The 26477-nt window shown below is 46.9% G+C and overlaps 1 protein-coding gene across 7 annotated transcripts in view; it reads right to left on the minus strand.

Annotated features, from left to right (window-relative positions):
* The window catches only part of DTNB (dystrobrevin beta), a 173683-nt gene that overhangs the window by 19729 nt on the left and 127477 nt on the right, over positions 1 to 26477 (minus strand). For 3 of the 7 annotated variants that reach the window (XM_053666871.1, XM_053666872.1, XM_053666869.1), the window contains exons 12-16: positions 25029 to 25116; positions 17119 to 17204; positions 16216 to 16329; positions 12042 to 12138; positions 6888 to 6908 (exon numbers count right to left, since the gene is read on the minus strand). In XM_053666871.1, coding sequence (XP_053522846.1) covers positions 6888 to 6908; positions 12042 to 12138; positions 16216 to 16329; positions 17119 to 17204; positions 25029 to 25116 — 406 coding nt within the window. Of the gene's footprint in view, positions 1 to 6360; positions 6445 to 6887; positions 6909 to 12041; positions 12139 to 16215; positions 16330 to 17118; positions 17205 to 20992; positions 21227 to 25028; positions 25117 to 26477 lie in introns of those variants that run through there. The other 4 variants (XM_053666874.1, XM_053666870.1, XM_053666875.1 and 1 more) reach the window with 3 other exon arrangements.

Here is a 26477-nt window from a genome sequence, read left to right on the forward strand (position 1 = left end):
AGTCCCCTGCCCTCCACAAAAAGTCATCTGGCTCCACATGTCCACAGTGCAGAGAGGAAGACACCTGCTTGAGGGAGACTCACGGTCGCGCCGTCCTACTGAGGGTGACCAGTCCAGGGCTGCTTTTCCCCGGTGGCAAGCTGCTGCAGAAGGAAGGGCAGGCCACCGGTGGCCTAAGGCCAGGTGAGAACTTTCAAGAGCCCAAGAATAAACCCTGATATCTTCTGCACATTTGGGAGATGACCCGGAGGGCAGCTATAGGCCCGAGAGTCTCCTAGATTCTCTCTCAGTTTCCTGAGGCCTGAGCCGGTTGAATATGGGAGTGGAAATCTGAAAGGTGAAAGTAACGTATAAACAGTGGCTGCTATATTTTGTGATGTTAACAAAAATACACATAATAAAGGCACTGAAGGGGTTACAGTTAGCCAGCTCGGTAAGCAGTGGTGAGTTGGTGTGGATTCTTATTAAAGGTAACACTTGAGCTGCAGTAAACTGTCTCTCTGCATCGCCTCTAATTTTAGAAAACATGCCCCTCCCTCTCCCTTTCTTTTTTAAGCATTGGGACATCTACACTACAGCTCCAAATGAGAGTAATTCTACTTTGCCAAATTATGATTAGCAGTCAAGGGAGACGAGAGTGAAAGAGTCTATTGTAGCCTTTAGAACACGACTCCCTTAGCTGAAAAGAGGCAGCTGTTCATCTCTGTTCAGGACTCCAGGCCAGGAGGCTCCCCACCTTAGCCGTGTTGCTAATATGGACCATCAGAACCAGGCTGATGGCAAGGTGAGGTCTAACAGAAAGAGGGCACCAGGGAGCCCGCCCTTCTGTGGGAGGCATGGTCAAGAGGCCTGGAAATTAGTCAATGGGAGGAGGTGATGCCCTTTTCATAGGATGCATTTGCTTGTCTGAAAAAGTGGAGGCCAGACGATTGGCAAGAATAAACCCCGGGGAAGGAGCTGGTTCTTGAAAGCGTAGACAATGACATGAGGACTGGAGGGTCTCAAAGTCACAGAAGGACACGCCAGGCAAAAGGAACCCAGTTGAATTTCTATAGCCCCTTTTTGGTTTATAGCCTTTCCCCAATATACCAACTGGTTATCAGTGACAAAAGGATCAAAGAATTGTGATGTGGAAAGTTTACAGATGAGGAAGCTGAAGTTTCTAAGGTTTTGTACATGTTCAGACAGAAATGAAGTTTTGTCAACAAGGTTCTGAGTCAGAAAATTTAACGTGCAGACTGAAGATTTAATCCTTCCTTCATTGGGATGAGTGAATGCAGTGGGGTGAGTATGTGCATTGGGGTGAGTGTGTGCAGCTGGGTGAGTGCAGCGGGATGAGTGTGTGCAGCGGGGTGGGTGTGTGCAGCAGGGTGAGTGTGTGCATCAAGGTGAGTGCATGCAGCAGGGTGAGTGTGTGCAGCGGGGTTGGGGTGAAGCAAGCCCTTGCAGAAGACAAAGCCCATTTTTCAGAGGTGTCAGCGTCCCACTACTCTACTGAAAATTTCCTTTCCAAGGTGCTGATAACTTCCTCACTGTCAATTTCAAGGGCTCCTGTGTTTATTGTCTTGTTAACTTTCTCCTTGAAACTGACTGGACTTTCACAAGAACCCACAATCCTACTCTTTCTTCCTTGTGTCTACTAAGGAGCACGTTTATGATTTCAACCCAATTTTATGTTCAAGACTTGCACATCCACAACGCTGGCCCTGTGTTCTCCCTGAAGTTCCAGTTGCATGTCCCCAAGTATCTAGTAGACCAGACAAAAAAACTGCCTGCCTGCCTATTCTTCGTAACTTAATAGCTTCAAAACCAGACCAAAGTTCCCTCTCTAACCCAGATCACTCCCCATTTTTACTTTTTCAGTCACTGGTATTTCAGTCACTGGTATTTTCCCAGGTTCTCAGGCTCAAAACCTAGAAGTCATCTTTCACTCATTCTTTCCTGTTGATGCTCTGCTGAGACTCAGACTGGAGTGTTCTGGGGGGACCTATGGTGGTCCTAGGAATCCAGTATTCCCCCAGCAGAAGGCAAATTTCTCCAGCCTGGTGTGTAGGCTTTTCCCGGACTCCTGGGCAGACCCTTTCCATAGGCTGCCTGCACTCTGGTCAGGAGAGGAACAGACAAGTACAGCACAGGAGGGAAATAAAAGCAGGCGAGCACCTCTACCAGCTTGTCACAGATGAGACTGAAGACAAACACTGGGAGCACTGTGAAGACCCAACGCTGTTTCCCCTGTATCCTCAAGGCTGCCAACTCCTTATGGGTGTTCAGGGAGTTTGCAGGGGGAGTGAAACACAAATGCCTATTTTTAAATATTGAAATGGCATTTCCTCTTGTGGGGAAAAATGACACAAAAACCCCAACCGGCAAGGTGCCAGGTCCCTGTAGTGAGTGTGAAAGCCAAGATGAGAAGCGAGCACCCAGGTGGACCTTGACGAGGCCGACAGAGTGCAGAGGCTGTGGAGTCAGCGCACGCAGACAAGGACGGCGCCCAGGCCTCAGGCCACGGCAGGGCCACGGCAGAGCCACAGCAGAGCCACGCAGGCCATGGCAGAACTACGCACGCCAGCACAATGGTCCCCCTTCCCTGAGACGCCTGGGCCGTCTGCAAACTCAGGAGGGCAGCAGTGGTGCCGAAGGTTCAGATGTCACTGACCTGGCTTGGGTTTCTGTGTTTAGGGCATCATGCCAAACACGAAATAACTTTCATGCTATTTGAAGGTGGGATTCATGTAGAATTTTTCTTTTTGTCTTCCAAAAGGCCAGGCTCACTGCCTTGAACATGGGTAGTAAGACACTGCTGAATAAATAAATAAATGGCAACCCTCTGCCTCTGAGGGAGCCAGCAGTTGCAGGCTTCCGTTTCAGAGCATGGGGTCGGGGGTGGGGCGGGTGGGGGAGAGTCCCGAAGATTTCAGAGGCATGCAAATCACTTCCCAGTGAGATTGCGTCCAAAGGTTAAGTGACCAAGAGGGGAAATGACCCATGAGCACATCAAGAGGTTTGCCAATAATCTTTTTAATGGACAGAGGTGGTTTTCATTTGTTGTTATGTATTTTTTAAAAGTACTTTCTCTTAAAATTTACAAAGTTAATCCTCATGAGGTTTGCTGGAGTCCTCAGGGGTCCACCCTGGCTAACTAAATAAACACTGAACGCCCTTCCTTCAGGCATATTTGGCGGGTTGTGGTCAGAGAGGGCCAGCCCACACCATGCCTTCTCTGGGGTAGAAGCAGAGAGTTATCTTCTTGGTTCTGGGAATCAGAAAGGGCAGGATCCCACTTAATATCCCACTGACTCAAGTAACAAGAGAGATCCCAAAATGCGGCAACGGGCGAACGTTTGACTGTAGGCTTCAGCAGCCTGGGTCTGGCTTCTCATTTTGTCAACTTCAAGAGAGTGATGATCGTGCACGAATCAAAGTTGGTGAAATTAACATATTAATTTATTCCCTTGTTGGCCCAAGGTTAGCTTTAAATTGACCTGAGAAGTAATACACCAGCAGGGGTAATTTCTAGTTCTTGGATTACACAATAATCCATAGATTTAAAAATAAATCTGTCTAGAAATGTCTATTGAGGTTCTACTGCTGCCAAAAATAAATGCCCACAATGTCTGCCCCCTTTTGCTAGAGAGTTCTCAGGAAGGTGTAGGGAGTTCCCAGTGCATGCTTCACTCTTGAGTGGGCACATTTAGAGAGGGGTCAGTAGGTACAAGTCTGGGTGGATTGCTGGGACATTCTCAGCAAGTGGTTTCTGACTGTGGAGTGTGTCTCTGGGGTGTACGAGGGTGAAGAGAAGGAGAACACGGGGGGTCAGCAACCCCAGGTGGGGTGATGCGCTGGGTCAGCAGGAAAAGTACAGTCGACAGCAAGGGGATGAGACTGTCAGGGACGGAGCGGAGAAGGAAGCAAGAAGGACAGACTTCCCACTTTACACCTACATATTACTGGTATCTGCTTCTCTGCTCCTGCTGAGCAAACTGGAGGTGAAGTATGGTCATGTGACTTGCTTTGGCCAATGAAGTAGAGCAGATGTGATGTGTGTCACTTCCTGGTAGACGCATTAAATTGCAGCACTTCACTGGCCATCCTGGTCTTCCGCTTTGCCTGTGTCAGCGTATCTATTGATACGGAAGTGCCACAGATCAAAGCAATAAACTCCGTGTGGATGAAGAAAGCAAACTTTACATTAAAGCCACTGAGATTCTGGGTTGCCTGCCTCCTCTAACGCCACGCTCCCTCTTCCCGCCCCCTTTCTCACAGTCTGTCACTCCTATCTTGCCTCCTCCTTTCACTAACCCTCTCCTGCTTCCTTTCTTCTCCCCTTTACTCTGATTCCATTGCTCTCCTAACTGGAAATTACAATAAATGTAATTCCCATTCTTAATCTGAAACAGATAAATTTATTCTGTGCAAAAGACATAATTAACTTTTTGAATTAACATTTCCTATTTCCTTCCTTAAAAAGAAAAGCCCCAGACTTCCGGCCAAGATGGAGGCATAAGTAGATATACTCTGCCTCCTCACACAACCAAAAGAAAGACAACAAATTTAAAAACAACAACAAAAAATCAAAACAGCCAGAAAATTGAACTGTATGGAAGTCCAACAACCAAGGAGTCAAAGAAGAAACATTCATGCAGGCCGGTAGGAGGGGCGGAGATGGTTACTATGTAACAGGTGCACCTAAATGAAACAATATGGCCCAAAGCTCCAGAAAAAATACAACTAAGCAATGAAGAGGTAGCCAACCAATCAGATGCAGAGTTCAAAATGCTGGTAATCAGGATGCTCACAGAAATGGCTGAGTATGGTTGTAAATTAAAGGAAAAAGTGAAGGCTATCCAAAGTGAAATAAAGGAAAATGTACAGGGAACCGATAGTGATGGGAAGGAAATTGGGACTCAAATCAACAGTTTGGAGTAGAAGGAAGAAATACACATTCTACCAGAACAGAATGAAGAAACAAGAATCAAAAAAAAAAAGGAGGAGAGGCTTAGGAACCTTTGGTACAACATGAAATGTTCCAACATCTGAGTCACGGGGGTGCCAGAAAGAGAAGAGGAAGAGCAAGAAATTGAAACTTATTTGAAAAAAAATAATTAAGGAGAACTTCCCCAATCTAGCAAAGGAAATAGACTTCCAGGAAGTCCAGGAAGCTCAGAGAGTCCCAAAGAAGTTGGACCCAAGGAAGCACACACCAAGGCACATCATCATTACATTAGCCAAGATTAAAGAGAAGGAGAGAATCTTAAAAGCAGCAGGAGGAAAGGGATAGTTAGCTACAAAGGAGTTCCCATAAGGCTATCAGCTGATTTCTCAAAAGAAATCTTGCAGGCAAGAAGGGGCTGGAAAGAATTCCAAGTCATGAAAGGCAAGGACCTACATCCAAGATGACTCTATCCAGCAAAACTATCACTTAGAATGGAAGGGCAGATAAAGTGCTTCCCAGATAAGGTCAAGTTAAAGGAGTTCATCATCACCAAGCCCTTATTATATGAACATTAAAGGGACTTACCTAAGAAGAAGAGAAAAAATATGAATAGTAAAACAACAACAAAATCACAACAACTAACAACCTAACCTAAAAAACAAAACCAAAAACAAAAACGAATGAAGCAAACGACTACAACAGGAACAGAATCACAGAAATGGAGATCAGTGGGGAGGGGGGGGAGGGGAGGAAGGAAAGTGGGGGGAAAGGTACAGGGAATAAGAAGCATAATTGGTAGGTAGAAAATAGATAGGGGGAGGTTAGTAATGGTATGAGAAATGAAGAAGCCAAAGAACTTATATGCACAATCCATGGACATGAACTAAGGCAGGAGAATGCTGGTGAGAGGGGGTACAGGGTAGAGAAAAATAAAGGGGAGAGAAAAAAATGGGACGATTGTAATAGCATAATCAATAAAATCTATTTAAAAAAATATTTATGTAATGAAACAGAACTACAAATTTCCCTAATTGCATATTTTATTGCATTTTTTTGCATAGTTTATTTCAGAGGAAAAATGTAAAGGGTACTAGAAAATAGAATTTGTTCATAAGATTTCCTACAGCTTTTAAAGAAAATACAAAAGTATGTTTAAAATTTTTTTTCCAAAACAGCCCTGAGGGTAATTAAATGTCAGCTTTAGCTCATCTGAAAGATGCATGCTTTGGGAACCTCCCTATGCTATATAAACAGATGGTATTACCATTGGGGACAGGCCCTCAATTGATTTTTTTTGTATGTGTTAGTAGCTATCGGGATAAATAAAAACACACATAAACCTTCCCTAAACACCATGCAACAGCCTCGCTGCCCAGACAAACCAGAGCTCCCTCTGGTCAGGCTCTCAACAGGAAATCACAGCATCATCAGTCGCTCAGTTCTCATTTTGTTAACTTTGTAACTTTGTTAAGAAGGCAGCTGGAGTTGCAGCATCCAGAGCCTGTCCAGGACTAAAAGACATCTGAAGTTATCAGAAGAACAACCCATTTTCATGCGCCATCATTCAGAACAGAGTATTTAGACCTGAGGTCACCCCCACCCCTCCAAGCACTGTTTCAAGCAATTAATGTCACTCTAGACAGGAAGCAGCAGAGAAAGCAAGGGCAGGAAAATGCAATTGTAGCCTGCATAACCATGCATACTCAAATAAACACGGCAGATGTGCACTATTGAAGCTCTGGTTTCAAGTAAGAACATGCTCTACCAGGTAACATGATGGGGACTTTTAGGCCACTTTACAACACCATGGAGAGAACTGCTAAGGGTTTCACACATAGTTCTGCAGGGATGACCTTGTGCGGGGAGGAGAGGAGAAAGTAAGAAAGTACTAACATGAGGAAAAGAACATGCAAAACGAGCAAGAACCAGGTGGAGAATTCTGAAGTTCACTTACTGCCTGCTTTTGCTCTTCCTCCTAGAGGTGGTGAAAACAAAACAAAACAAAACAAAAAGGCAGAGGGAAAAACGAGAGAGGTTAATGCCCATTAGCACAGACACTTGGAAGAAACGACAGAAAAACAGGGCAAATCAGGCCAGGCCTGTGGGTTCAGAGATCGAAGCCCAGAGCACCATGGAGCAGAGCAAACAGCTGGCCTCTGCCCCGCCTGGTTCATTGAGCACTGACATCTGGGCTTGCAAGGAAAGAACCTTAAAAACCACCTGGTCCAACGTCATCACATGATGCATCAGAAAGGCTCAGAGCATCTAACTTTCCCAGCATATAACCACCCGAAGAAACCCCAAAGAAGGGGCTCAACTATGACTCAGAAAGCCCAAAACCCGTTTCAGTATTCACAATATTCATAGCAGTTCAGGCACATTTATCCGGGCAGTGGTCCTCAAAGTGTGAAACAGAGAGACCAGTGCCAGCAGCAGCACCTGAAAACCTGTCAGAGATGCAGATTTTGGACCCCACCCCTCACAAACTGGAACAAAACTTTCAGGATGGGGCACAGCCATGTACTCAATGAGCCTTTCAGCCAATCCCGATGACTGTCAGTTTGAGAACCACTGCTCGGGGGACACCCCCCCCCCCTGCCAGCAACTTCCCCGCCAGCAATCCACGTGTGCAGGACTCATCTCTGAATCAGGGCCCTCCCCTCCGCCTGCACTCGGGTGGCTTTGGTTTTCCCGAAGAACACAGCATTTCCCCCAGTAAACTCGAAACTGCTTCAGGGCCCTGAGAGACCTCACTTTTTCATTAAGTCATGTGGGTTTATTTAGTATTTCTAACTTGTAAAGTTCTGGAAAACACAAGATGGTCTCCACCTTCAGAGCCTCACAAAGATGGGGTGCAGTCCGCACCCCCAGGCGCTGGTGAGAACAGCATAGCGGAGAGCGATCGCACGTCCTAGCTTTCCTCCCCTCGTCCTGTCCGCTGTTCCTCAGCCACTCTCTTTTAACGGGCATCTTTGCTTCCTTTCGGTGCCTCGTCATGGTTAACTGCGGTCAGGAAGCCTCTGCTCTTTGCCCCAAGCACACGCATCTACACGCTGTTGCAATGGCTCCGCTTAAATGACCGTGTGTGTGAGTGTCTCAGGGAAGAACGAGGGCTTCTCAGTGCGCACATCAGCGTGCAGTGGCAAGGATGGCTTCAGGAAAGCCAAGCAGTTACGAAAGGGAGAGAGGTAGTAAAAATCTGGAGAAAATATTTTATTTCTGTACGGGAGAGACATGGATTTCTAGAAACAAAAGGGTCACTAAAAATTTCCAAGTCAGCCCAGGAAGATGTTCTCACAATGAAAGCCAGCTGCAAGATGCCTGGCCAAACCTACGCTCCTGGGAGCCCAGGCGGAGTGGGCCCTGGCGGGGAGCTGAGTTACCCTGAGGAGTCAGGGTCTTTTGCATCCGGCACTCCTGGCTCTGGTTAGAAGGGGATAGGGTTTTGCAGTTGGGAAGCCATCTCCCTTCCCAGCCAGGCTTCCCTGTAGGACAGAACACTCTTCTTCCATTCACTGGTAAGGACAACAGTCCTAGTAGAGCTATGAAACAATGTAGAAACGTGGGTGGGTTTTTTTTTTGTTTTTTGTTTTGTTTGCTGGCACTAAGTGTTGCAAAGCAAATTGAAATGGTAAGGGAGGGATGTGGCAATCCTGATAGGCTGAGATCACATCTGAGGTCAAAAGACCAACATCTAATTCCTTAGAACTGACCCTAGGACACCTCCCATTCTGTTTTCTCCAGGGGGTGGGACTGGAGAAAACCTTGCTTTGGTTCAACAGAACAGGGAAGTTCCAAAACGCGCTGCTGCACATTTGTCTGCAGACCCGGTGACTTGTACCTAGTCTGTCCAGATGTGAAACCATGAAGCCTGCACCAGACCCAGGTGTCGGGTGGGGATGGAGGTGCACAGGGCAGCACCTTCAGGACTCAGAGGCCTCCTCGAGCACCGGGACTGGAAGAGGGTGGACCATGGCAAAGTGTTACCGAGGATGATGCTGTATAATTTATACTCACAAAAGTCATTCAAATAAAGCCTTGAAGGCTCTGTCAACACAGAAAACAGGCCAGATGGAAGGTCTTAGAACATTCCTGTTATCAACTGGTCAGTTAGGGTCGGTAAACACTGGCTGAACAGGGCACAGGGGCCAACTTGATTTAAAGGGGGCAACACTACCTCAATGATACAGTGCAAATCCGGAACTGCTGTGTCACCTACAGTGCGAGGGACTCTTGCACACAGGGCACGCCTGGCCAGGTGCCCAGATCAATGCCACAGTCGCTGCCACAGTCATGGACCTAAAAATTTATGTTGGCGCCTGATTTGCAAACGACGTTGAAATTCCAAACTGCACGATTCATCTGGTAAATGTGTTTCCAAAGCAATAATGGGAAAATGGAAAATGATGTAGAAAAATATTGGGAACATAATTCAGAAACTGAAATACCAGCACATAACCATTTCTAGAGTAAATAAGAAGTGGGAGGCAGAGCCACCCACATACTCATTAATCAGGGGAACACGGCAGGTGCTCTGAAACGGGGGGCCTGAGTGTCAGCCTGCGTCGTCATCAGGAACAAAGCACTGAGGCCCCTGACGCTCCTTGGCGACAGGAATGGAGTCTCACTCACCCTTACATGCCAAGTATCTACACAGGACACTTAGGAATTCAATGCTTTTTTGTCAAAGGTATGATTAATTTTTACCCAACCTTGTTTCCCACCCCCCCAAAAAAGGGTTTATGGTTTTTGTTTAGTGAATTCATAAACAACGGTGGCACCTCATATGCATGCTTCTTGCAGTTACTTTCAGATAAACAGACAAAGGACGTGATGTTCCACTGAAGCAGGGAAACGACAGAACACCCGGTGGAACGGAAACGTGACGTGTTGCACGTTCTGGTTCACGAGCATCCCCGACCACGGGCCTGACTGTCCGTCCGTCTGACTCGCTGCTCCCAGCTGCTCTGGGAGAGGGTTAAACGCTAGCAGACGGAACATCGGGGAAGCAGGACAGTCGTTTGAAAGAAAAATCAGGGGAATGCCAAAGGGTACTCTTACCATGTGTTGGTGAATGTATATATTTTTAATAGTAGGAAAACATCATTGAAATTTCAATAGAAGTCAGTGATTCCTATGTAGGGCTGACCCTTTAGGCATGCACCTAATACACAAATTAAGATTGGAATCCTTTTAGGAAGTGGACAGGAAAGGAATGAGATTTCAACTGTGAGCGCTCGTCAGTGGAAAAGGAGACTACATCCCTGGGGGAGCCCGTAAATCCTTCCTCCCCGCCTGCGTGGCCTCCACCTGTCAGGTGGCTGGGTACTGTTTCTGATTAGGAATCCAGATGGGGTCCCACAGAATGGGGCAGCAGTCCCCTGCTTCTTTTACCGAAACTGTAACCGCAAGACAACAGCTAGAAATGCAAGAACCTCGGGGTCTGGGATCAGAGTTCCAGGCCTCAGCACATTCGCTCACCCCTGACGACCCGCATCAGGGTTGAACTATGAGGTCACAGCAAGGCACACACAGCTCTGAGCCCAGTCCTAAGGCAACCAGCTGACGGGAAAGCGCAGCAGTAGTGAGAGGAAATTCTCACTTCCTTTAATTATCCTAAACTTTTCACAAAAATGAGCCCGGGGCACCTTTCCATCTGTGTCCGGGTAATGTTTGGGAGAATCTTCTGAGAGGGAGTTGAGACACAGGGGAGGAGTGCGTGGGTCCCCCGTCATTTCTGGCCCGCTGGCGGGCCAACCTCCCAACAGCCGGGCTTCCGGAGCCCCAGAAGGCCGCAGGCACTGAGCGGCTGACAGGCTGCTTAGGCCGACACGTGACAGTTCCAGGAGGGATCTGGGCCAGGTCTTACACACAAGGTTTCCTTCAAACAAGACCCACTAAGACTCTAAACATCTCTCAGAAGAAGTCCTGCAGACGGGGTCAGTGTAGAGCCGTGCATCCGGGCGAAACAACCCCAACGTCCAGGACAAAGCGAGAACAAGCTGTGCTCAGGACCGGAAGAAGTGACTGTCTTGAGCAAGTCAAAAGTCAGTTTAAAACACGTTTCCCCAGGTGCCAGGCCCACCAGCTCCATTTTTAAAGAATGGGCTTAGAGCAGAGGAACTGGTTTGAAGGAGAGTCGATGTTTTCCACGTTGACGTCTTCTTGGGCTATGGCCCAGCCACCTCGTCACTTCAGGCCTGGATGGTTTCACCGGCCACCTTTCACCCTTTAGGCCCTTTTCTTACCCGCTCCGCGTATTTTCCTAACACCTTCAGAGACTCCCCTCTGTCGCAGGGTTAAACCCGCCCCTCGGCCTGGCACCTGCAGCACTGCGCATTTCCCCGTTTTCCGCTCCGGCTGCTGACTCTGTCCTGTCTCGGCAGACGGTGGTTTCAGAGCAGGGGCCTTAGGGCTCAACGGCAGGAACAGACGTGCTCCGGCACTGCGGCTCCACAGCTGGGCGAACGTTTCTGCTCGGTGCTAATGAGGTCGTCCAGAGGAGGGCATTTACACGCCAAGCGTGCCTTTCTCTGCCCTGAGTGTAGGGGTTGGAATATATTTCACAACAAAAAATAGTGGGATCTGAAGTATCCCAGATTTATTCAAGGCCCAATATACTGAACCTAGAACTAACATGCTATTTTATTCCTTCTAATACAGCAAAGTTATCCATTAGAGTTGGCTCGGTATGACTGGTGCACCTCAGCAATGCTGATTAAAAAGGACATAATGCTTGTAGGTGGAATTTCTGAATGCTTGTCTTAAAGGAAAGTTCAAATAGTTAGGAAATATTCATTTATACATAGCTAATGTCCTATTTATAAAGATCCACAAAAGCAACTACTCAAAGACATTACTCTGGTCCCAGTTATGAATCTCTTCTTTTATAATCAGGCTTTATACCCCTGCAGATTACTGCCATAACGAATTAGACTGCCGTGATGGAGGTCTACCTAGAAACTGGGTCTAGGCAGCTATACGCCAGCCTGCAGCCTCCGCCTGTTCTGACACCACAGGGAGCGGGAGGCCCGAGATGCCCTGGAGGTGGGTGGGGGAGAAGACAGCGAGTGGCCGGAGGAGGTTGCGAGTGGGCGCCAGCTCTCACCTTCAGCAGCTTCATGAGCCCCTCCAGCTGAACCATCAGCTCCCGCCTGCTCTCCTGCAGAGCCGACATTCTCTGCTCCAGTTCGTCCTTCCTCTGCCTGTCCAAGAGGAAAAGCCCGTCAGAAATGAAACTTGGCAGGTACAGGGTCTGAGGCCAGGTAATGTCTGTTTTGGACCCAATTCTGCTACTCACCAGTGTATGAGATGCTGAGCGAGCCCTTTAACCTCTGATACCTTATGTACAAAGGGGTTATATGCCTATTTGGCCCACTATATTACTGTGAGAATAGCATAAAAATACTCTGAAAAGTATATGTGTCCAAATAGAGAAAACTTACTAAGAGTAGTATTATTAAAGTGTCTAAAAAATTCTTCATCGGTAAGTCAAACACCTCATTTAGAAAAATACACAGAACCAGTCCAAACTTAATAGTGGAGAAAAGGTATGAACACCAGCTGGGAAAACCAGGGTCCAGTTGTCTGCGCGTCCAGCACCTGATACCGGTCCTAGAACTGTGCCAGGCACCAGGAAGACTCGCTCCTCCCTGAGGCCAGGCCTCGGGTCAGTGCCAGCTGAGCGCGTCCACCATCAGGCCCGACTTCCCTCCCCCGAACTCTCTTTCCCAGCTGCCTTGTCCCGCCCTGTTCTCTTCTGGATGCCACGGCTGCACAGCTCAGTCCTCTTCGATGCTTCCCATTTCTGTGCCGTAGTCAGTGCAGCCTCCCAGCTCAGACGCCGCCTTCCTGGAAGCGTGTGCACCCACCTTCCTATCCTCCCTCCTCTCCCTTCTCCAAGCGCGCCTCCCCGTGCACACCCAGGGGCCTCTTCGAGTGGCTGATCCGGGTGGCACGGGTCATGGTGAGCAAAATGCAGTGGGAGACTGGAGGCCCATCATTTTCTAACTGTGCAGTTTTGGACAAGTCACCTAACCTGTCTGAGCCTCAGTTTTGTATTCTGTGAAATGGGGGCTGATAATAAATAACATCCGCGATATTCTGAGAAACAAATAAGGCAACGATGATGAAAGTGTTTTGTGAAGTGTGCCCGCCCACAAGCAGCCCATCTTAACTGACATGCACTAAAAGTAACATACACACTGGATTTCACACATGTAGTGTGGATAAAAGTAAACTATTTCATTAATAATTCTTCATGTTGATTCAATGTGAAAATGATAGTATTTTGGATATATCAGGTCAAGTAAAAGATAGCATTAAAATTAATGACACCTATTTGCTTTTAGTCTTTCACTTGTAGGTGTTAGAAAAGTTTTAGTTGTGCATGTGTCTCACCGTGTATTTCTATTGGACAGCACGGCTCCAGGACCCCCCGCCCCCCATCCTGTCCTCAGTGCCTCACCTATTCCCTCTGTGTCTGGACCTCCAGATGGTGCACTTTTCCCTAAACAGACCCCGCCAAGTTACAACTCGCAGCTATCCCCCACCTTCCAAATGTTGTTCATTCACTCCTTCAAGTCCATCCCAGACCACTCCTTCCATGGGGCTGCGCCTGACTACTTCACTGCTATCAGGTCCCACTTAGTCCACCACTCTAGCAATCAGGCCTTCTCTGTGGCGCTTTACTTTACCTTGCACTGCTGTGCTGTCATCCCTACTGCTGCACAATCATTGAGGGTGAGGAATGAGCCTTAGTAGACTCTCGTGCATCCAGCATGTACTAAGTTAACCTCTAGTTAACTCAAAGGAATCATTGTTTGATGCCCCTCAAGGATTTCCAATGGCCTATTGCTTAAAGTTCTCCAGAATCTGGTATCAATTATCTAACTAATTTTATCACCCATCATTGGCACAAAGATTAATTCAATGGATGATTGAAAATTCTTAGCTCTGAGAGCCCTTCCCCTCTCTGTAATGTGTTATACTTATTTGGGGGATCATGCTGAACCCCAACACCACTTCTAATCAGAAATGGTTGGTCTCATACTCCATGCAAGTCACACCTACCTCTCATGGTCTGGCTCAACTTCCCCCACCTCTGTGGGTCTGACTGCTTCTAGCCTGTATAGATTTAGATTCTTATAACATACTACTCAGATTTCTTATATTATCCATACCACTTATTAACATTGTATAATGTTATTTAGTTGACTAGCAACTTATGTTTTGTTTCCAAAACTAGATTATAAAGTTTTAGGATGGATCCACTATCTCCTAATCATTATCCTCCCCTAATTTCCAGCACAGTATGAATGCAATTGGGAGGCTCACTCTTTCCTGAACCCCCAGGACCGGACACAGCGCCCTGTCTCTGTGTTGGCACGACCAACTATTACAACACCTGGTGAAAATGAATGAACTACAGCCACATGCAGCAACACGGAAGGGTCCTAAAGAGTCATACGGGGGGGGGGATCCCAGAAAGCTGCATATAACAACATTTCTATAATGTCTAGACAGCAACAGCCAACGAAATACCTTGTTACCTAGGAATACACACATATATGATAATACTGCGTAAGAAGCAAGGGGAGAACAAACCACATTCTGCAGAGGTCCACTCCGTGGGGGAAGGCGACAGTGAAGTTGTGGGGTAAGGGGTCCTGCACCCACACGACGGGGTTTTGTCACACGTGAGTTCTCAGGTAGGATGTGGGCCCACCTCTTCCCCTATTTCACACCTTTGTCACACATATTATTGTGACGAATGTACCATTAGAATAAGGATAACGGAGGAAAACATAACTCTGGTGGTCAGGAGCCATCACCACCGACCCTAACGATGACGTCCTCTGTCTTGTTCGGTTACACAGCGGGTACCGGCAGTGCCTACATATTGGTCAGGAACAGAAGGATGCCAGGTGCCTACAAATGAGCCTCGCCCTTTGTATGTCTTCTAATAAGCAAAAGTTATTAACATGGGTGAATTTACGAACTTCTTCCATGCTTAGTAATTCCGAGAAATTATTTTTGATTCCCAAATCCTAAAGAAATTCCCCTACAGTTTCTTTTGGAAGTTCTGAAGTTTTGCCTCCATGTCTAATCTGCCTGTTGGTGCTTTTCTTCCTTTGGTGCCAGCGCCAGGCAGGGGGACTGTGTGCTTCCCGCGTGACCAGCTGACCCAGCACCTCCTCAACGTGTGGCCGCAGCCTGCAGGGCAGCCAACACTCAGCCCAACTGATTTAGAAACTAAAATGAATTTTCAGGAAAATGGGGACTTCTCCACCTCTGATGATTTTCATCTGCACATTTAGGATTCTTTATGACTTATTTATGAGTGCTATAAATCTAAAGAATGACAGTTATAGAAAAACTATCTTCTCTCTTTTCTAGGAAAAGAAGTCATGGCTGAGAAGCCACAGGGCTGAAGTCAAAAGAACTCAGAAAGGACACACAGCTAGAATCCCAGGTGACAGCACATCCACCATGGAATGTTAAATGTCACGGCCTGAACAGAAAAACCCGCCAGGTGGAAGTCTAGAGGGCTGGTGAGACTCAAGTCACTTGGTTTCCAGACTTCCTCCACTTACAGAAGACACACACGACCTTCCAAGACTGACAGTGAATCAGAGCCTAATAACTCCGATCAGCTCGCTGTCCTGCTATGCTCTTCTGGAAGACCGCCTCGTTCCCTCCACAACAGCATCAGAGTGGGAGCTGGAGTTGCTCTCTGCTCCCCTGATCCTGCACCCTGAGCCTCTCGACCTTCAGGACGGTTCATATTCATGTGGGAGCGGGAAGGGTCCCCAGCCGTGGTGCGAGGGGTTCCCACTCGGTTTCAGTGTCACTGTGATGTGTGTGGGAAGCGCTCCTCCTCCAACACAGTCCTGCTCTGACAGGAAAGAGCCAGAACAGACCCACAGGGCAGGGACAGCGTTACTCTGCCCAGAGGCCCTGGAAGTGGACCGACATGCAAGACAGGAAGGTAGAATGCAGTGCCACGGTTTTCCTGAAGCAGCTTCAGAAGAATAAGCCCTGTCCTGCTTGGTGAGGAGCTGGGGATGGGTGCTCACCCAGCTCTGTAACGCAGGCAGATGTTCTCAGGGATGAACAAAGGAACCCAAGCGTCTGAAGCCGTAACAGAATGAGTGGAACCTTCAGTGTTTGTTATGACCTGACTAGTTACACTGATAAACAGATTCTATCCCACTGATCTGAATTCCTGGGATACAAGTTCCGGAGCAGATTATCATTGGATGCAGTGGCCCGCCTCTTACCTCAGCAGCCGCAGCTCGGCCAGCAGCGTGGGGTTCTGCTGGGCCTTCTCCGGGGTGGGCTGGGAGGCCTGCTCGTGCTCCAGGCGGAGGCGCTGGATCTCCTGCAGGATCTCCCTGCAGAGGGACAAGGAGGGAAGTGGGCCACAGAAGGCCTCGCACCTCTTTCTCCCTGGCAGAAGTTTTCACTCGTGCACTACAACCTCTGCCAGTCTCATTCTGATGGCTTCCAAGTGACCAGGATGGGAATCGGACACCTCCTTAATACCGTGGCACATGGCCCTCAATGAAACAATCCTTTACGGTAGAAAAAGCCATTAAAAGACTCTTCTCGACAACTTGAAAAAGTCTTCCCAGAAGAGAAATGACAACGGAATACTGTGTTCCTCCCTGGGGAAAGCGCAAGAGAACACCCTGCGACCTGCTGAGGCCCTGGGCTAACTCGCCCCAAGGCGTCCTGTCTCCCTTCTTCCCCGACCCCGAGTGACGGGCAGTGGCTTCTACCTATGCCTGTTCCGGCATGTCCAATCTCCTTGGCCGGGCTTCTGCCTTTCAGTGCACAGTGGGGTGTCGTCTCGTCTCCAAGCCTTAAAATAGCTTTCTTAGTAAGAGACCAGGCGCCCGCAGCCTAACAAGCCAGGACAAGATGACCAGATAGGCACCTGGAAGCAGGCACCTGGAAAAGAACCTACCTGAGGACAGGTGAGCAGGGATTTGGACTAGTGCCATGAACACATGCAGATATGCAACTCAGTGTCCAGGGAATGTAGTGGACTTGGGCTGGCCTATAGTCACTGGGGGGAGGTTCTTCCTGTGTGGTCAAAAGCTGTGTAGTCTGCCAGGAAAACGAGATACTCACATGCTAACCCTGGACCTCAGAAACCGGTTCAGCCCCTGCATTCTTACCTGTTTTTGTTTTCCAGTTCTGCAATGAGCTGTCTCTGTTGTTTGTTGGCATCGAAGCTAAAGCTCAGGTCAGTGGGAGGGCGGGTCTGCAGTGAGGAGACAGAAGGGTGGTTTTTTCCCCCCGATTTAGATACATCCAAAGTCCTACATAGACTGTTGACTCATTTTTGAGGTAAGAATTACCTCCCAGAGAACTCACCTGTCTTAAGTGTACAGTTCAATGAGTCTCAGTGAATTTAAACAGGGTTGTGCCAGTCACCCAAAGTCCAGCTTTAGAACATTTCCACTGCCACAAAAAATGCCCCTCATGCCAGTGTGGGTCAACTCCCACCCACTCCCATCCCCCAGTGCAGGCGTCCCCCCTGCCCCCACGGGCCTGCCGGCTGGCTCTGCCCTGTCTAGAAGCTGCTTGTAAATGGAACCACATGGCACGTTGCCATTGGCTTTTAGCTTCTACTTTGCAGGATGTTTTTGGGGTTTGTCTACGTTGATTCATGAGTCAGGAGTTCCCTCTTTTTACTGCCGAGTAGCATTCCACAGTTGCAGCTTTGGGCCGTTCAACGAAGCAGCTATGCGTTGACGTCTGTTTTCATTTCTCTTGGGTAAGTGCCTAAAAGTGGAATTCCTGAGTTATAAGGTAACTCTATACTTAACGTTGGGAGGAACTGTCAAGTTGTTCTCCAAAGTGGCTATTCCCTTTTGTAATCACACCCACAGTGAACCAGGGAGTGATTCTCCACATCCTGTTAAAACTCGTCACTGTCTTTTTAGTTTTAATGGCCCTGGTGGGTGAGACGTATCCGTGGGGTTTTTTTTTAATGAGATATAATTTACACGCCGTGAAACCCACCCTTTGAAAGGGTACAGTGGCTTCCAGTGCAGTTACGATGTTGTGAGGCCATCGTCACCATCTAACCCCAGAAGGTTTTCATCGCCCCCAGGAAGAAACCCCATCTCATTAGCAGTCACTCCCCGCGGCCCCTCCCCCACTCACAGCCACTGGTCTACTTCCTGTCTTTCTGGACTTGCCCATTCCCAACAGTTCGTACACACGGAATTATGCAACAGGTGATCTTTTATATCTGGCTTCTTTCACGTGGCGAAATGTTTTTGAGGTCCATCCATGTTGTCACCTGTATCAGTATTTTGCTCTTTTTGTACAGCTGCATAACAGTCCACGATGCGGACAGACTGCATTTTGATTATTCAACAGTTGGTGGATATTTCCATTGTCCCCACTTTTTGGCTATTTTGAATGATGCTTCTATGAACATCTGTGGACACGTTTCTGCATGGAGATATATTTTCATTTCTCTTGGGTAGACATCGAGGAAGGGAACTGCTGGGTCGCATGGTAACTGCCGTTTGAGGGCCCGCCGGAGGGTCTTCCCAAGTGGCCGAGCCACTTTACATTCCCACCCTCGACGCACGCGATTCCAATTTTCACACGCCATCGTCAGCACTTGTCATTGTCCTTCTTTCTGATCGTCGTCCTCCTAGTGAGTACGAAGTGCCACCTCACTGTGGAAGGGATTTGCATCTTCCTCCTGACTAACGTGTTGAGTGTGCTTTCATATGCTTATTGTCACTCACATATTATCTCTGAAGAAATCGCTGTGGCTTTGTCTTGCAAGCCCATGGATGTTTCTAACACTTGTTACCCCCTTTAAGAATATGGAAGCCGATCAACACGAACTGGGAAAACAGAGGAACGGGTGAGGCTGCCCCCCTGCTGTTACCCAGAGCGAAAGCCCTGGATGGAGGCCCTTCCTTCGATGGCTGTGCTGCACTCCTGCACACTCTCAGTTCTGCCCCGAGCCTCACCTACAATGAAGCAGGAGCCTTGACCTCTATCTAAAGCCTGAAGGTGTGTTTCCTAAACAAACACAGGCAAAGCTGCAGAGCAGGTCTGGGTGGGAGGCTTTTTACCAAATATTTTTGTTTTTCTTTTTTTCTCCTCCAGAGACGAGTGGACCAGCAGACAATTCAGGAAATTTTCTGTATTATAGTAAGAGTCTTGTGAGATGCTGAATTGCACCTCAGAAAAATGCCTTGCTTGGAACTGAACCTGCTATGAATAATAGATTTACCATCTCTGAAAACTGGAGTTCAAACTAATGGCTTCTTATTAGAATAGAACCAGGAAAAATTAGGAGGAAATGATCTCTGAAAGGAATCTGCTTCCTAGATAGAAAACAAACAGATGAAAACCCTGTAGCATTCCACTGGACATTTATTTCTAAAGAACCCTTTCAGTTTTGAGTGTCTAACTGCACTCGAAGGCATCTTCAGAGGGGAGGTTAACTGGGCAGTCAGGGGTTATTATCGACAGCAGCTCCTGCCCAGGCGGGAGTCTGTGGCACCAAGGAGCAAAGACGTGGGCAAGGGCAGGTGGAGGAAGAGTGGGACCGCGAGGCAGCACCCCCACGGGGGCGCCGTGCCTGGGGACAGAGCAGGGAGGGCCCCGCTGGCAAATGTCCACTGATGGCTTATTTCACGGGGTCTGTTGTTTAATGTGCAACACATCAACTGCACATTAAATAACAGAGAAACTGAGCATTTGATTCACTTACTATAACACCATGGTGCTCCTTAAAAGAAAAAAAAAAAAAGCCAGGTATCCTTATTTCTAAAATGCCTAGGACACCAAAGAGAAAAAAAACGGAAAGGGAATTATTAGGTCATAAAGACACAGACTACTTAGGCAAGAAGAAACCTAAAGATGATTTCCTTCAAAAATTAAGTAGTTCATGCATTCATTTATTCAGCAAATATCCCCTGAGCACTTACTATGTGCTAGGCACTGTTTTAGAGACTAGGGATGCGTCAGTGGATAGGACACAGTCCCCTCCCACACGTGGCTTACGGCTACTGGGATAAACGCAATGAAGAAATGCGGGGAAATGAGACAGAGCGAGCTGAGACAGGGGCTCTTTTTAAGCGAGGTGGTGGTGAAACGCTCCCAGAGACTCAGTGACGGTAGGAAGCGAACCAGGGGAAAGGCGGCAGGCCCACGGCAGCTGCCTTTGCTGTTCTTGGGTCCGAGAGTCAACTGTGGTGCGAGCGGCCAGTACCGAACTGGGAGATGAAGCCGGTGTCCAGACCACAGAGGGCCATGGGCAGGGGCCTCCGTTCCATCCTGAATATGGTGTGAAGCGACTCTAGGACTCTCAGTGCAAAACACAGCAATTCCAAATAATGCGGGAACACACTCTCCCCTTGAGGGAGTAGAGCCAAACTCCCCATTCCCGCGTGGCCTGCCCAAAATGACTTCCTTTCAAAGAGGATGGGTGGGAAGGCAGGGGAGGAATTTTATGTTGGAAAAACCTGACAAACACATTCTCAGTCAGACGACCAAGGTCAACAGTGACAGTGATAAATGATGCCGATCCTATGTACCCGATACAACAGAAAAGGGGCACTTGCCTCTTCTCCCTCCAAACCCACAGTCCCAGTCCAATCATGAGGAAAACATCATGCTAATCCCATGTAGGGAACATTCTATGGCATGTGACTAATGCTTCTCAAAGCCATCAAGGCCATCAAAAACAAAGAAAGTCAGAGAAACCATCATTGCCAAGAGGGACGGAAGGAGACTCGACAACTAAGTACAACGTGGCATCTTGGATGAGATCCTGGGACAGAAAAGGGGCATTAGGTAAAAAACTAACAAGGTCTGAATAAAATATGGACCTTGGTTAACAATAACGTATCGATACGAGCTCATTAATTGCAAAAAACATGCCATATTAATGTAAGATGTCAGTATCGGGAAACTGAGTACGGGTTGCATGGAAATTCTCTGTCCTGGCCTCACAGTTTTTCTGTAGATCCACAACTGTCCCACAATAACAGTTTATTACGAACAACGCTGCTCTGCTCTAAGATGAAAGTGGGTGGCCTGGTCAGGAATCCCAGGTTTTGCTACTGACTTGCCATGGAAACCTTGGGTTATTTTGTTTTACTGGGCCTTTATTTTCTTGTCTGTAAAGTGGGGATATTTACAAAAAGAGATGTGAAGAGGATCACTTCCTCTGTTACGTCAGCATTCTCTTAGGTTCAGGTAATCCCACAGAACTCCGTCATCTTTAATGAGATGGAGATTCATCTGTGAAGTACAAGATGAAAGACACGACCCCCTTGAGTAAGACTGGGCACAAGTTACGTAACCAAGGGACACCAACGCTCAGCGAACTGTAATCTCTTAATATGCATTTTGGTGGCCTCCTAAACATATAGGGTCCAGCACCAATAACGCCCTTTTTAATTACAAAATCATAAGCATGTAATTCTGTAACATAACAATATTACACTCAAGCACACCATACGACATTTTGGGTGGAATGCTGAAATTAAAACTATAAATTATTACAACCACATTATTACCCTCCCAACCACACTCAAGCAGGCCTTACTTCTGCCGGGCCCTGTAGACTGGAGGCTTCCCATCTGTATGAACTTGGTGAGGACGAATTCCAAAGAGAAGAGCCAGATATCAACTAGACTCCCTGTGAATCGCAGAGGAGGTCCTGCCATCACCCCACGCCCACTCGGACCAACTGCAGGGCTGTGGATTACTACTCTCTCTCTTGTCTCTCAAAACCCCAATAACATGTTTTAGGGTGGTGGTCCCGAAGACTGGGAATTTTCTACTGCTTTTGTACATAAAAATCAAGACATCAAAAACCAAGAGACTCTTATTCAGCAGGTCTGAGGCAAAGCCAAGAACCTAGTTTTTAATTGCGTCACACTATCAGAATAGCAGGCTTGCCACTCACTGTTTTTACGGGGGACTCTGAGTCCCTGAGTGTGTGCAAACCGCCATGTGGACGCTGCTGATCTGTGACCCTGAGAAACCGCAGGTGACGTCTGGAATGGCACGCGCGTGCTGACACAGGAAGATGCTGTGATGGGCGAAAGCATCGCAAAACTGCGTGCGGCTTAGTAGGACGCACGGGCAAGTTTCCCCTTCCTCTCCACCTTTCTTCCAAGATTTCCACTGTGAGGTTTTTAATTTTGTCATAAAGAAAGTTACTTTGGAAATAAACCCCGAACACCTGAGTATATCTAAGGCTGGTGATGTTGGTGATAAATAAGAATTTACTGTTATTATTGTGACTTTCCACACATTGTAGTTTTGCTTTGTTTACTTCTTCGGAAAAACACATCAGCTCCCCTGGCTCCTCTAGGCACCTGGAATCTCTTCATTCGAGGGTGAGTCTGCCGAGGGGCCAGCGGCCACCGCGTACCCCCCGGAAGGGGACGTGAAGGCTCCGATGCCGAAGCCTGCTACGGGGTGCAATGCAAACTGCCCGGATGATTTAATGGTCTTTCTTTGTGGAGGAAGGTGTTTTAAAAAAAAAAAATCAATGCAAAGTCTATCTAGCAGGCTATAAATTCTTCTGAGCGCTACACCCACTTTACGCAAAGCACTTGTATCAGTGAGAGATTAGCAGATTAGAAGTCTTCTGTGTAAGAGAAATCTAGTCTAGAAGAACTCAGCCTGAGAGGTCTAATATTTATAAGACAACTACACTTTAGAAAATAAACTGCAGATGAAAGGGACCATATCAGTATTCAGTCTCAAGCCCACTCTAACAATGATCATTTTCACACGAGTAAGAGAACTGCTATCAGGTGCAAACAGACTTATCTTGTTTGCAGTGAAGGAGACCTGCAATCTCCTATTCAGGGTCAAATGGCTTTGGAGCTTTAATTTATAGCATTTTGAAAGTACTGTGCAAAGTCAACAAGACTATATAATGGCATTAAATATACTTAATTTTAAAAACCCACCCTCGATGCTATCTCAATGAGTTCGATTAATTTTGTTTATAAATTCTAACTGCTAAAATAATGTGAACAGCTGTGACTGAGGGTATGTGTGAGGTTTAACTAATGGAACCTTGCTTTTCCCCAGACTTTCCCCCCTATTCTGTCCTATTTCACTAACCTGTAGAGTTGCCATGTTAGACTCTGATGTAGGACCCAATATGAGATTGAAAAAAAATTTTTTGAATTCTAAACAAATGCAAAGGAATACATTACTTTTGGGGGGGCGTGGAGAAACAAAGCAGCTTTCATAACTCTACCTTCCGGTGAAAAAGTAAACATGAATGGGTACACATTTCTGCAGTAATACAGTATGTGTGCTGTCCTGAGCCATCTGGCCTCTGGGCCGGCCCAGGTCACCCGGGACTGTTCTCTTACTGAACTCTCCCCTCTGACATACGTACGGCCCCGACATACATCAGAGCACCCCAGTGGGCGCTCATCACAGTTTCTCTGCCTGGTCACTGCTCACACGGCCTGCCATCTTGGCTTCAGATCGCTCCTCCTTTCAGCTCTTTGCTTGTATTTGATGATTTTTAATGTTATAGGAAAGGACATTTTTCCTAAATTTGACTGTCTTGTTTACTGCTAGGAAATAGAGTTTTTATATTGACTTTGTACCTTGCAACACTGTTATAAAGTCACGAATCTGTTCTACTAGTGTTCTGTAGATTCCTTAGAAATTTTCTATGCAATCTCATGTCATCTGCAAATAATAACAGTTTTACTTCTTCCTTTCTAATAATTATGCCCTTCTTGTGATGCTGCATTGGCTAGTAGGGCCTCCAGAACAGCTCTGAATAGGGGTGGTAGGAGGGGACATCTTTGTCTTGTGAGAGTATTAGGTAGGGAAAACATTCTAAAATTTAACCTTTAAGTGTAATATTAGCTGTATGTTTTTTGTAAATAATCATTACCATCTGAGGAAGTTTTTCCTGCTCCTAGTGTATTGAGAAGTTGTATCGTAAATAATGATCATATTTTGTCGCAGGCTTTTTCTGCATTTATTGAAATGGTCTTGTATTCTTCTTTGCACTGCTAATATGGGGAACTACACTGGCTGATTTTTTGTGTATTAAATCAATTTGCATTCCTAAAATAAACCTCGTTTGTGGAGTATCGTCCTGTTTGTGTACTGCTGGATTCAATTTACTAATTTTTTTAAAAGTTTTCTTTTAAAATAAATTTATTTATTTTTAGAGAGAAGGGAAAGGAGGGAGAAAGAGAGGGAGGAAACATCAATATGTGGTTGCCTCTCCCACACTCCCAACTGGGGACCTGGCCTGCAACCCAAGCACATGCCCTGACTGGGAATTGAACTGGCGACCCTTTGGTTCACAGGCCAGCACTCAATCCGCTCGCTGAGTGGAAAAGGAAATCGGTTTCCTTTTCCTGTAACTGCCTTGTATTGTTTTGGTATCAGATTGTAGGGGGCTGATGAAATGACTTGGAAGTGTTTCTTCTTCCTGTATGTCCTATTAGAAGTTATGTCAGATTGTTATAATGTCTCTTTTATGAGTATGAGAATATCGAACAGTAAAGTCATGTGAGCGTGAAGTTTTCTTTGTGGGAAGTTATCAATACAATTTCTTTAACAGGTTTAAGACTAGCTAGACTTTCTATTTGTTTTTATGTCAGTATTGTTAATCTGTCTTTCAAGAAAGTTGTCTATTTCATCTAGGTTGTTAAATTCACTGGCAAAAAGTGGCTCATAATATTCCCTTATCACCCTTAATAATGTCTGCAGGGTCTGTAGCCAGGTCCTGTTCTCATTTGTGATATTGGTAATTTGTGGTTTCTTTCTTTTTTTCTTGATCAGGATTTCTAGGAATTTATTACTTTGATTTTTTTCCAGAGAACTAAATTGACTCTTTGATGTTCTGCTCTTGATTCATTTTTTGAAGAGAGAATATCATAGATAAAATTCAAGACCACTGACATCCCTTCCCTAAGCCCACTCCTCTCCTTCTGGCCCTGAGGTGCGTGTTCTCCTGGGCTTCGTGTTGACCGCTCCCCCATCCCTTGTATGTTAGAGTGATGCTAACTGGCCTCTCTGCTGGACCCCTCCATTCACTCACCGCATTTCCCGCCTCTGCGGCCAGCCGGGCGGCGTAGCGTGCGATGAGCCGGTGTTCCTCATCCAGGCGGCTGGGACTGTCCAGGACGCTGTCGAGGAGATAAAAATGAACAGGTGTCTCTTAAACGTCCCCTCTTCTTGCTTCTCTTTCAGAAAGACGGACGGGAGAAGAGCTTGTAAAAAGGATGGTAACAGAAGAAGTGGAGGCCTGGCTCACAGACGCCAATGGCTGTCTGAGACAGAGGGGACTCAGAGAACCGAGGCCACCGTGCATGTCACCTGTCTTCAGCAGCACGTCCCAATGACCTTACACTGGCGGACGGGCACTTCTTTTTCCATACAAGGACTGAGAAAAGACAGGACATTTACAGAGTCTGACAAGAGGGGTTTCCAGTCAAATGTTCTAAAAGGAACTCACGACTTTTAGACATAAGTCTCGAACCTCAAAAGACCAACAGAAAGCTGATGCATCATGACAAACGGCTGAAAAAAGTACAGTTAACATCGGCCGAGCAACACGGAGGGCTTGGGTGGGCCGAGCAGCATGTGGTAAAGGTGGAGAAGCGTACGATGGTATCGAACCCTTTCTTTCAATTCCTCTTTTTCTTCCTTTACCACGCTTGTTTCACAATACAGCCCCATCTTTGAGCCACTCAGTCCATTACTCTTTAATGAGAGCTCCGCACTCTAAAAATGTAAAGACCGACCGAGGTGGGATGTCAGGTAATGCCGCACCTGGATGAAAAACGGGTTCCTGAGTGGCAGGTCCGCTCTACGCAATGCAACGAGCTGTGGGTGAAACAGCTGACTCCATTAATCTAGCACATGACCTCAACTGCCCTGTGTTTGTACCAGGGCACCTCCTGATGAATAGGGACACGGCTGTACGATTCTCTTTGTGTAAGCCTGGAAGGAGCTTTAAGGTAACAGAGATGACGATGACGGACCAGAGCTGGCTGTGGGGGCTTGCTTCTACTTTGGCCCTACGTTCTTGGAGTTCTAAAAATCCTTGACTGGAATTTAGCAACCTGACACGCATTCTGAAGAGATTTGAAGACATGAGTTCAGTACTCATCCAACCTTGTTATAATCACTGAGGAGAACCTGGGAAGGGTAGAGGCAGATTAACAGGGCTCCATCTGGCTTCTCATGTATATGATCAACTGCATTTTTTCCTACATTTTTTCTCACCTTTCTATATTTCTATCTCTGTGGCGAATTCTGTAAGTTTAGTCTTTCCTCTAGGATAGATAATTTTGTTTGGAACAGGCTTTAAAGTCCTCTGTCTATGACACTTCTGAACCCTTAGTAACTTCAGGTGTGCAAATGTCTCCAACGTGTACAATCACCCTCTTGAAAGATGATCACACAGTAAGAACTTGCTACCATCAGCCGACTTTAACATCTCTAGGCCATGGCCCCAAGAGCTGGGCTGAAATGTATTTGTGCT

The sequence above is a fragment of the Artibeus jamaicensis genome, unplaced genomic scaffold (assembly GCF_021234435.1).
Source record: "Artibeus jamaicensis isolate MK-2021 breed Jamaican fruit bat unplaced genomic scaffold, CSHL_Jam_final contig_465, whole genome shotgun sequence".
Taxonomy (NCBI): domain Eukaryota; kingdom Metazoa; phylum Chordata; class Mammalia; order Chiroptera; family Phyllostomidae; genus Artibeus; species Artibeus jamaicensis.